Genomic DNA, 12347 nt, shown 5'->3' with positions numbered 1-12347 from the left:
TTTCGTTTCTTGTTAATTTGTAAGGGGTTTGCAATACCTGTAATCGTATTTTGACAATTATATTTCTTTGTTTACATTTTGGACACCTAATTATGAATCAGACTATACATTCGATTACTTTTCTTCTAGTCATGGAAATGTTATTGCGTGTTTATTGGTACGCAAAAAAATTACATTATCGAAATTATTAGAATTGTTATTGATTGAAGCAATGATTCATTCTACCTACAAATTGGCTTGCAATACATGTTTTATCAATTTACTAAGATAAGATTAAAAAGGTAAAGCAAAATACGCTTTTGTTTTATTTTATCTATTTCATCAACAAATTGAAGATAATAATTATATGAAGTTCTGAACAAGATTATATAGGTGTCTTTACGTAACCATGTTCCGATCCGGTAGTAAATATTCCAATTGGCAATATTCTTATGTGGGGTTGATTACAATATTACAAATGACCTGATGGTAAGTGGCTAATACTAGCAGACGAGCATGCAGTCCGCCTGGAGTGCATGCTCGTCTGATACTCTTATATAGTTAAATTCTATACTTAATCTACATAGTAAGGTAGTCGTACCCGCGAAGACTCACAGTAAATCAACTATTGATCAGATTGTGGTCTAGAAATTTTGTAAAAGATATTAGACCTTTTTGACTCACGACACTTGTACGAACTACCAACTACTATCCAACACATGTGGCGTACGTAATCTTGTTATAAGGAAAAACTTTCTTAATAAGGACGCGGATTGCTTTCTAGTTATTTCCCTTGGAGAAAACGACGAAATAATTACTAAGTTGATTACTTTTTGAAACTAGTAACTTGTCGCAAATAAATTGGTCGGGACGGCCTCAGTTTGTGTACAAATATAAAATTTTATATTTTTTGCTTTTTTGTGAAGTAAGATATATGGAAAGTTGAAAGGGTTACTGACTGGCCGTTTAACCCTGGAAGTAATGATTAATGGATTAGGCAATCCGTTTTATGTATTTATTTGTACTTAGAGTCCAATAAATTGAATGACATATTTTTTTGCGCACTTATTTTATTAATAGTGCGAGCAAATGCTAGTTTGATTAAAAATACCTATAATAATAACAAAGCTTGAGATTAGTTCTTCAAATGTATGATAAGATAAAAACAAATTAATTTTAATCGGAATGTTAATTACAAATTTGATAACTTTTAATACATTTTTTTTGTGAAATCTAGAAATTAATTTATTAAGATTATATTTTATTTCTTTGTTCATGTTTTATTTCTTGTAAATAAGTAAAAACATTTGAAACATTGTAAAATGAAATAACGATTTGTTAGTTGATAGCAGATTTAATTTCAGAAAACATTATTTACAATACAATATCATAATATATAAACATATATAACGCAATATGTAAATGGGTCTCTATCACAGATAGGCCTTTTTTGATACAGATCTGATAAATGTTGTGTTTTGAACACTCCACGCATTACAAAACGTAGGTAAAATAATTGCAAAATAAAAGAGAACACTGATTTTGTAATCCACATAAGGTAGAGTGGCTGTAGTTTGTCGACATACCTATATTTGGAAAATATATGAAAAATATGCAAACTATTAGTTAATCAACCGATTATACCTACTTTCATAATATACAAAAACGTAAAAATTGTCACAAGAGCTTTAAGGTGCTCCCTCACCTGAACATTCGCCTGTAATGTAAAAATCCAAGATTCGGTTATGAGCATTACGTCACAATACCGTATCTCTCACTGACGAGCATTCGCTTAATTGAGCAATCCAAATTTGCGTATGTATTTTAAAATAAAATCGTCACGCAATGTCACGGATTCTTACAATACTGCAATGTTACAAATTGTACCATTACGGGTTGCGTATTGTAATGGCCACTTCTTCTTACTCACTGATGTAATGCTCGAATCTGAACGGTTACATTACAGGTAACATTTCTGTTGAAGGAGCGTCCTTACATTAACGCAGATCTTACAAGTCTTAACGTAGCATTGAGTCAGGCATCCAATTGGGATTGTGATGGTGCGGCGGGCGATGTGGTGGTGGCGGGTGGTGCGGGTGGTGCGGCGGTGGTGGGTGGTGATGCGGCGGTGGCGGGTGGTGGTGCGGCGGGTGGTGCGGCGGGTGGTGCGGCGGCGGGTGCGGGTGGTGGTGTGGTGGGTAGTGGTGGGGCGGGTACGGATTGTGAGGTGGTGGCCGCATCACTTGATTGCGGTGGTAGCAGTGGGGCGCGCAGCCGTACCCTGTCCCACAGTGGGGTCCGCATGGCATCGAATGAGGTGGTGGCATTGCTGAAAAAATTAAGTCATTTTAGTTTCTTTAACGAAATTTAAATTTAAATGAAGCAGGAAATAAGACCTAATTTTGGTCGCATTAAAACAAGTAAACGGTACATCAGTACACCTATACTCTGATCATTTGTAAAGAATGCTTTTTATAACGCACTAACATTTGCATTTGCATGTACGAGTATGTGGCTGTTAAATTCAACTGTCGTAACTGTTAAACTCGTAACTCTTAAATTCAACTATCCTGGACTATTAAAAACATTTCTAAAATTGCCTAAAAGTAATCCTGTTATCTCTTTCTGCTTAACAAAAACAGTAATAAATTGTAGTGATTTGAAGAGTATGAATAAGTAAGAGGTAACCTTGTACTCAAAAGCTGTAACATATGTATGGTCGTGCTTGAATGAATATATTTTAGGAATCTTAAAAATGTATAAATAAATTTATCAATACGCAGGCGAATTTGGGAGCAGAAGCTCGTATGTAACATAAAGAACCGCTTTGAAATGGAGGTGATTTATCAGATGATGACCGGATTCGTTGACCTACTAAAGCTAAATGTAACGTCGAATAATCCACATCGTGCATTAGTGGAATGAAACCACGCTCAACTCAACTCAGGTTCTAATAGCCGGCCAAATAATATATACATTATTGTCAAGTAAATCTTGAATTTAGCCGACGAATTTATCACATTTATATACGTTTGTAAAAAATATTTTGATTTCAAAACTGTAACACAATATATTGTTGATATTTGTTACTAAAAGTTGGTAACATAAAGGTAGAGCCCTCCGCGGTTCGACACTGAAGACACAACCTCCAGCCCTATTACAATCTTAAAACAACAGTGTTAAGCTACTGTGTTTTAAGTATAAAGAAGTTTGGTGGACTAACTTAGAATGCCTCGGTTACGTTCCTTTTATTACACCCATGAAATTAAAACACATCAGCGCTTAAAACTGCTGTTATTAGGTAGAAATAGGTGTAGCGATGGCGCCTGCAGTGTCGAATCACAAAGGTTTCCACCACCTTCAAAATCACTTCTCTCTCAATTTAGATCTCTTATAAAATAGAACAAAATAAATGTAAAAAATAAAATACCTGTTTAGATTTGGTTACACAAAGAACTGATAAGCTATGTATCCTTTCAAAACAAATTGGATAGCTCGCGTGTTTAGTATTCGTATAAAACTGGAACTGATAAAAAATGTGGGGTGTTTTTATCGATTGTCCATTCGTAATCTTGCTGATATCGATTCGCTTCGTGGAAATGATAACACGTAAGGATTTAAGTGGATCTCGACACGTGAGTAATTGAGTATATAGGTATTTCTGGTATATAAGTAATTCTTTACAAACATTGTATGATTCACTGTTCCGGTAATTAACTGCTGTATTTCATATACGAGTACTTGTGGCTTTCATAGTAACTAAATAGATTTCTGATAATAACTTTAACATTTTTAGACAATAACACTGAAATCATTTCTAACCAATACTAAGGGGCGCGGGGTGTGGGAATAGTTCAGAAAAACATTGTGTTTATCGGCGAAATAAAAAAAGTATTTCCTGTTTTTAGAATTACACGTTATCACTAGTAGATTAATTCGGCACAATTTACTATAACAGGTACATAAATATTTAATGAATTTTTGAACAAAACTTACTTATTACTCAGTTTTCTACTTTAATATTTTACTACCACCTCGACCCCGAATCCGTTCCCCCTGTAATTATCACGAACCCCTTTGATAAAGCATAGCTTACACACTCTGTAGAACACCTGGAAACGAGACCTTTTAATAGAAAAATATTCCCTTGCTTTAACCGTGAAGAAAGACATCGTGAGGAAACCTGCATACCTGATATTAAAAAAAGTTTTTACATACCTTTGAGAAAAGATACTCGTATGTGAAGTCTACCAATTGGCCAGCGCGGTGAACTATGACCTCATTGTGAGAGGAGACCCGTGCCCAGCAATGGGACACTTATGGGTTGACAACTATGAGCGCTTCTGATATACATTTTTTTATTTATTTAAGACAAATATCACGAGAAATACGGATACTTTTGAACAACTTTTAAAGGTGTTCTGCTTTGAAGGGTGTGGTAAGGGAGACAGACTTTTCCGAGGCGACCCAGCTTAGCCCTCAGGGGTAGCGGCGCATCTGTGGCCGACCTCAGGTATTCTATCATCCTATCTGGAGTTGATTACAGATGTCCATGGGCGGCAGTAGCCACTTATCATCAGGTGGACTGAATGCTCGTCTGCTACTCTTATATTAAAAAAAATACTTATGATTATGATTGGATACAATTGTATTTTGATTATAAGGCAAATATGATACGGTAGCGATAGTATACGAATTTCGCCAATGTTTATTCCATATTGTGACGTACAGATAATAATATTGGGCAATTTGGGTAATTGTTATTGTTCTATTAATCATAGTTTGCATTAGCGTTAGTAATACCACATTTATGGGGTGATTAAGCCGTATTATCTAAGTGTTGGGCAGGAGCGAGTTGATATTACAAAATAGGTACCGACATGGTACCAAAGCCAATCGTTCGGTTATTGATACGATAAGATCTGATGGACCGCGAACATATAAATAGTAGAGTAATCCATTAGGAAATCAGTTACCAGTCACCAATCCAAAATAAAAAGGTAATATTTGTTTTTACTTAATATTTAGTTGCTTAACCTTTTGAAAATGGATTTTGAACCTTTTAATCTTTTGAAATGGATTCATCTTTTACAAATCCTTATTGACTTAGTTACGTATTTTAATTGATAGGTGAATGTGTTCTTCTTCTTCTTAAAGTGCCTCTCCATACTATTGAAGGTTGGCTATCAGCTTCTTGCTACCCTCTTTGCTTTTAGCACTGCGTAATAGCTCAGCGGCGCTGGCTATTCCGGTCCACTCTCGGATGTTATGTAACCACGACTTTTTTCTCCTGCCAACTTTCCGTCTTCCAGTGAATGTGTTACACACATGTTATATTTGTACCTATTAAAATATTTCAGTAGGAAACTACGTACGTACAATAAATATTTATTGATCAACATTATTTTTCTTATATATATGTTCGTATAAGAAAAATATTATTATTTTGTGTACTAAAACCCACCTAACGTTACGTGATAACTTATTGTTTACCATTACAAAAGTTCTGTTATTTACAACATACTAGGTTGAAAGTATTGACCGCCTACGTTCTATTTGTAATTTAATTTTCAGAAATGCCGCCGCCACTCCCTGGCCACCCGCCGCATCCCCACGACCATCCGCCACCGCCACACCACCCCCATGGCCATCCGCCACCGCCACACCATCCCCCGCATGGGCCTCCGCACGGACCACCGCACCCGCCACCACCATAACCAGCAATACCATACGACCATGAATAAGTGATTAATTTAATAACAGTGGTTGAAAGTAGCATTATTTTTTTACGAATCAGTTAACAATGTATTTTTATGCCTAGAATATCATTCCTACTATAAGTTAATAACTTTATTATTGTGAAGTTTGACGATTTAGCATTGCCTATGTGAAAACCAAGTTACCATAATGTTTAATATTGATAACTCGATTATTTACCACATAGTTACCATGTTTACCACACATACCTATTAATATGTATTTCAGATATTTTAATGCTAATAAATATTCTGTACATATATGTATATTTTAGTTTCCTTATAGTTCTTTAAATTATAATAACTTATTTAAAAACAAAATCGTGCTTCATTTGTAACGACGTAGTCCGTTATATTAACAAAAAAATAAAAAAACATTTTACACAATAAACAATGTGTTGATGTTAAGCGTAATTCAGGCATCACTACATATTATAAAACAAAGTCACTTCCCGCTTTCTGTCCCAATATTTACTTAAATATATAAAACTACGCGACAGATTTTGATGCAGTTTTTTTAATAGATAGAGTGATTCAACAGGAACGTTTGTATGTATAGTATATGCATAACATAGTACAAAAACACTGATAATTTTAATAGATTTCGTAAATAAACATATTTTTTGTGCTTACATTGCAAACACTGGCTGAACCCTACCAGATAAATCAAAATAATGTTCTACTATATTGTACACTTTAAAAAGGTCTACAAGTAATCCCGCGACGGCATATGTCTATCTTCGTTGCGTACTCCACAATAACTGTTTTTGTGATTTAAAAAGAAGACAAAAATTAAGTTGATATTAAAATGGTTTTAGTAGATACTAAATATTAATCCTTATCAAAATAAATACGTTTCAAAAAATCAAGCGTTCATTGTAGATAAAATTTGCTCTTTATAGCATGTAAATTGGACTTATAGTTTAGAAGATTCTATGAGTATAACATTTTGCGGGATGAACATATATTTATTATGATGGCACACGCTACCAGTTAATTTTCATTCGGTTTAATAGAAAGTAACCATAACTAAATATTAAATACTACACGCTTTTTACTCTGAATTGAATTATTATTTCAATAATTTAAATTTTATTATCATTTTATTTTGAGGCAATTCATTATGATTGATTGATTTATTTTCTACTTTTTAGTTCGATTAGCAATAAAAGCGTGTTTTTTAGGTTTCTTTTTTAAACTATTATTTATTATTCAATTTATAGTCTGGACCAACTTATAAATTGGGGTATTAATTAGTCTAGGATAGGAAACTGTTATGAAATGATTGCTTTGTCATCGGTCCTTGATACGTGTGTAAAGTTTTAAATTCATCAAGCTTTTAGAAACGGATGAAAATTGAGCTCAAAGATTACGCTACATACATACATACATAGATACAACCCAAGCTAATAAAAACGTGTTAATGAGGAACGTGTTCCTTTTCATTCTGAGTTGATGATACAGAGTACCGAATGGATTAATATGCGGTCTTCACTGATAGAAAAAGTGAATCGTGAGAAAAGTTTAAATGAGTAATTTAAGTAGGCTTATGTGTGACGATCTTGTTGTTGATTTATGTCATCTACACATATGGACATATGTAATCAACCCCATATGAGATTAAATATTCCTACCTGAGGTCAGCCACTGATGTGCCGCTACTCCTGAGGACTAACCTGGAACGCCTCGAAAAAGTATGTCTCCCTTACCTTACCCTTCGAATCAGAACATAGCAAAGCTTAATACTGCTGTTATTAGGCAGAAATAGGTGTGACAGTGGTGCCGACGGAATCCAACTATAAAGGGTTCTAACACCTTCAAAAACCTGATAGTTCACTGAGAAAAAAAATAGACATTAGAGATTCTATTTTATCCGTGAGAAGCGCGGGCGGTTTACAACTTAGTTTAAAATAATTTGAGTAAGCAGTTTTGATTTTTAATTTGTAGAAAATGCTTAGTTTAAAGGAGAATGCCCATTCTTGGTACTGATTTTTCTCATGCGTCAAAATGAAAGTTATATTAAAATTATTTTTTGATTTTTTTACATAATTTGTCGATCAGAATAGTTGCTTTGAACAGGGGATTCCATTTAAGATAAAATAAGATGAAATGTTGATTGTTGTTCTTAAAAATTAAAATGGCGGAATTTTATACTCGGAATTCAATAAGATCTATTAGTGTTTTGACTAATGATTTTTCTCATGCATCAAAATGAAAGTAATATTAAAATTATTTTTTTGATTTTTTTACATAGTTTTTCGATCAGAATAGATTCTTTGAACAAGGGGGTTCCATTTAAGATAAAAAAAGACGAAATGTTGATAGTTGTTCTTAAAAATTAAAATGGCGGTATTTTATTCTCGGAATTCATTATTTTAGGTCTTTAGGATTATTTTAGGTTTTTTTTACCTACTACCTTTAAAAGTAAATGGAATATGTTAATCGAACTACATTCTAGGTACCTACTGTCAGTTAAAACCGACCATAAATCTATCGTCGGATATTTTCGATTTTGAGGTTATGTAACATTTCGGTAAATAACTTCAGAACCCGGGTGCTGATCTAAAAAAGAATTATTGGTGGTAGTATTTGGTTAATTATACATTGTCCACAACAAGTTTCAATTTGATGCAACCCTGGACGGCGGTCCATACTTTCGTGGGCATTGTCCTTTCATGAAATTTTTTAGGGACTTCAATTGTATTTGTTGTCGTATCACTTACTAATAAATTTTATCGTATAGTTGTGTTTTCAATGATAACGATGATTTTTAAAATACGTAATGTGAGTAATACTAGGACTACACACATAAAATGAACATTTTATAGGTACATATATATGTGACTTATGGATATTACTAATACTTGTTTCATAATCAGTTTATTACACTTATCAAAAGATTAGATGTATCGATCGATATAACATCTATTGTTTTATTGCTTTTATGCATACAGACTGTGGAGTTAGTTGAAGTTGAACAAATATTTAAAGTGAGTAAATATTCTTAAGTATTTATCTAGTGTATATTAGTGAATTAGGCCAAATTTAGGCCGCAATTTTAACATGTAACAATGGTATTGATAATTAATAAGTCGTGGTTTTCCTCGTTGTATAGTTTTGACAAATATTAATTTATCTATATTAAAAACTAGTTGACCCGGCAAACTTTGTACCGCCTCAAAATCTATTTATCAAATATATTTTATATAAAATATAGCCTATTTTACTCGTAGATAATGTAGCTTTCGAATGGTGAAAAAATTTTTAAAATCGGTCCAGTAGTTTTTTAAACCTATTCATTACAACCAAACAAACAATCAAAGTTTTCCTCTTTATAATATTATATTAGTGTAGATAAAATATCTATTTATAAAAATATATTGAATATTATGGTATTTTGATGTGAATTACATATAAAACTGGAAGACACTTTACTGGTAATAAATAAACTGGTAACTTTTATCACAGATATTTTTTCCAGGAATGTCGCCACAGCCGCATCACCCGCATGGCCATCCACCACCGCCGCATCACGCGCATGGCCATTCGCCACCCCCGCATCACCCGCATGGGCATCCGCCACCCCCGCATCACCCGCATGGCCATCCGCCACCGCCACATCACCCGCATGGTCATCCGCCACCCCCGCATCACTTGCATGGTCCGCCGCCACCGCCGCATCACCCGTTTGGACCACCGCCGCCGCCACATCACCCGCCAGGAAGCTTGCTACCACCGCCGCACTTTGGCCCGGGACCTTTTTAAGTAGATACTGCTACTTGTATGTTTATTTATATTTGATTTCATCAATTAAAACAAGTATATATTTACCAATAATTTTGTCACGCTAAAGACTAATAAATATTAATGTTTGGTAAAACATAATTATTATGTATCACCACTACTGTAAAACTGCACATTTTTGCAATAAAAATATAACATAAAATTCCGTTTTTAATTTATTTCACGAAAATAAAGTTTAATCGAATTTTAGAGTGTTATTTGTTTCATAGTATGTTATTAAATAGTACTTATTTAACTAATATTAGTGTATATAATACAAGTTTAATTTAAGTGCTGCTGTGTTCTGGTTTGAAGGGAGACATAGGTACTTTTCCGAGGCGTTTTAGCTTAGTCCTGAGGGGTAGCGGCGCATTTGTGGCCGACCTCAGTTAGGTATATTAAATCCTATCTGAAGTCGATTAGATGTCCATAGGCGGCAGTAGCCACTTACCATCAGGTGGACTGCAAGCTCATCTGCTACTCAACATTATAAAAAACACTCAAAGTAAATACTCTAATAATACAAATAAAATGAGTACACTTATTTCCTAAGCCAGTAAAACTTGCTCCGTCGCAAATGGTAACAATGTTTTATACTCAAATAAAGTTACGTCTGTCTACAAAGAGAAACCGCGAAACATTTCCAAACAATATCAATCTGTTAAGAATTGTTTAGACTTTTTCATCGCTGGTTTGTTTTGAAATTGCCTCAAAGCAGAGACGGCTATTTACTTATTGCGCTTCGTTTACTTACAAGGTATTTAGGTCTGTCGTCTGTTCTCAGTTTTGTATCGGAAAATGGAATTTTCCTGTTGGGGAAGAGATGGGGCGGTATTCCCAATCGATTCGTAAAAGGATGTTTGTAATGGCCGTTTTGTTTACACCGCTCTTTCCGTTTTTCTACTCGAATGGGCGCTCGGTTGGGTTTCGTGCCGTTATTAGCTTATGTACTCGTATGTGGGATTTTGTATTCAATTTATTTTGCTTTTTTAATCTAAATATGTACAACTCAAAGGTGACTGACTGACATAGTGATCTATCAACGCACAGCCCAAACCACTGGACGGATTGGGCTGAAATTTGGCATGAAGGTAGATCTTATGACGTAGGCATCCGCAAAGAAAGGATTTGGATCAATTCTATCCCCAAGGGGATAAAATAGGGGATGAAAATATTACTTTGTAACGCGAGCGAAGCCGCGGGCAAAAGCTCGTTTAATATAAAGCGTGTCATAGTAGAGTGGTTTCCATTTCTGATTTGTGTGTTATATTAATTAATTTATGGATAGACTGCGTGGAGCAGCATTATTTATACATTATTTAGACATCGGTCTGACATTCACAAGGTTTCAAGTTCAATTCTTGGTCATGCGGCATCTTAACGTTGATTTTAGATTTATATTCTGGGATCAAGTGCTTGCAAATTCATGATACATAGTCGTATAGAAAGCGTTATTTATTTATTTATATTGCAACAAATTTAAGAGTTCAAGGATTACGGTTCAAGAGACAGAGTCTCGTGACAGGCAGACGGATAGACAGATTACTCAAAGAGGCTTAGTACTTAATATAGAATTTACCCTTTTGATAAGAAAGCCTAAAAAATACTAAGAATATGTTACATTCGTAGATATTCTTGTGTATAACTTAGAGATTATTAGGTCGCCCTTTTGTGAGGAGCACTAAATTGTTTAACAGGCTGTGTAGCGTCAGTCAAGGATCCCTCGCCACTAAACCCTCCGTTTCGTGGGTTTTTCTTCAAGAGGCGGACGCCAAACTATTTTACGGACAGTTGCTCCTAGGTATTTCGAGTCATTTCTTTAACGTTGGCTATTCTGGTCCCTTCTCCATAATTTGTTACGGAGAGTACTACATAAAAATAAATTAGTTCCTTGATATGGCGTAATATTGTAATATTAGACAAATTTAATGCTGTGGTGGTGTTATTTTTTCAAAAAATATTTTGGCTCGTACAATTAGCAAACTCTTTATATTTTTATAAAATATTTAAAGGTGTTTATACGAAGACATTCTCATATTTCAATATAAGAAGTTTGAATAAATAGTCATACCTTAATTAATACATAAATAAAGCAGTAAAGCTTAAACTCTAATAAACTTAGAATAAACCTGTGAATGTAAAGAAATTAATATAAAGAGGTCTTGAAAAAAGAAAATGAAAATTACGGAAAGCGTATTAGAGGTATTTAAAACAAGCTGAGCCAAGTACAGAAAATAAGCCGTGAGGCGATGAAAGCCGGAAATTGGGAGTACGGGCCTTTTCCTGACCGGACTGCTCGCTTATTGACCGTTAGAAAAACATTGTCAGTTTATTTGTCTAAGTGCGGTTAATGTTTCTTAATTAGTGGACGACCCACGTCGCAGAGTGGTCACCATACCGGTCTGATGCGCAAAGGGTCCCGGGTTCGATCCTCGGCCAAATAGATATCTAAATGGTGAATTTAGATTTTGTCTATGTGTGTGTCCATGGCACCCATGACTCAGGGAATCCTAGTATGGGGCTGTAAGTGTAGAAAGCGTTAGTTAGTGCAAATCTCAAACATTTGTGCGCAGAATTCGACATCTAATTTTATAATTTTATTCAATCTCTATGTCTAACTAATTATTACTTTTAAAATTCAAACTAACATATCAAGTTCAATAAAGCCTTGTTATAATAATTACGGAAAGCGTGTTAAAGGTATTTAATACACTCTGATCCAAATACAGAAAATAAGCCCTGAGGCGACGAAAACCGGAAATTGGGAGTACGGGCCTTTTCCTGACCGGACTGCTCGCTTATTGACCGTTAGAAAAACATTGCCAGTTT

The 12347-nt window shown here is 34.6% G+C and overlaps 1 protein-coding gene across 1 annotated transcript; it reads right to left on the bottom strand.

Moving 5' to 3' along the window:
- Positions 1 to 1862: 1862 nt before the first annotated feature.
- Positions 1863 to 2306, bottom strand: LOC140744678 (uncharacterized). Its single transcript, XM_073076288.1, has one exon. It carries the CDS (start codon positions 2304 to 2306, stop codon positions 1998 to 2000), a length of 309 nt encoding a protein of 102 aa, XP_072932389.1. The 3' UTR covers positions 1863 to 1997.
- Between the last annotated feature and the right edge of the window lie 10041 nt (positions 2307 to 12347).

The sequence above is a fragment of the Epargyreus clarus genome, unplaced genomic scaffold, assembly GCF_041222505.1.
Source record: "Epargyreus clarus isolate Ecla_fem2 unplaced genomic scaffold, WU_Ecla_fem_2.2 ptg000009l, whole genome shotgun sequence".
Classification (NCBI taxonomy): Eukaryota; Metazoa; Arthropoda; class Insecta; order Lepidoptera; family Hesperiidae; genus Epargyreus; species Epargyreus clarus.
Note: the sequence above shows the minus strand (reverse complement) of the source record. Positions and strands in the feature narration are given on the sequence as shown.

What these genes read in the sequence shown, in the direction of transcription:
- LOC140744678 (XM_073076288.1), bottom strand. Translation starts at nt 2,306, where the DNA reads ATGCCACCACCTCATTCGATGCCATGCGGACCCCACTGTGGGACAGGG.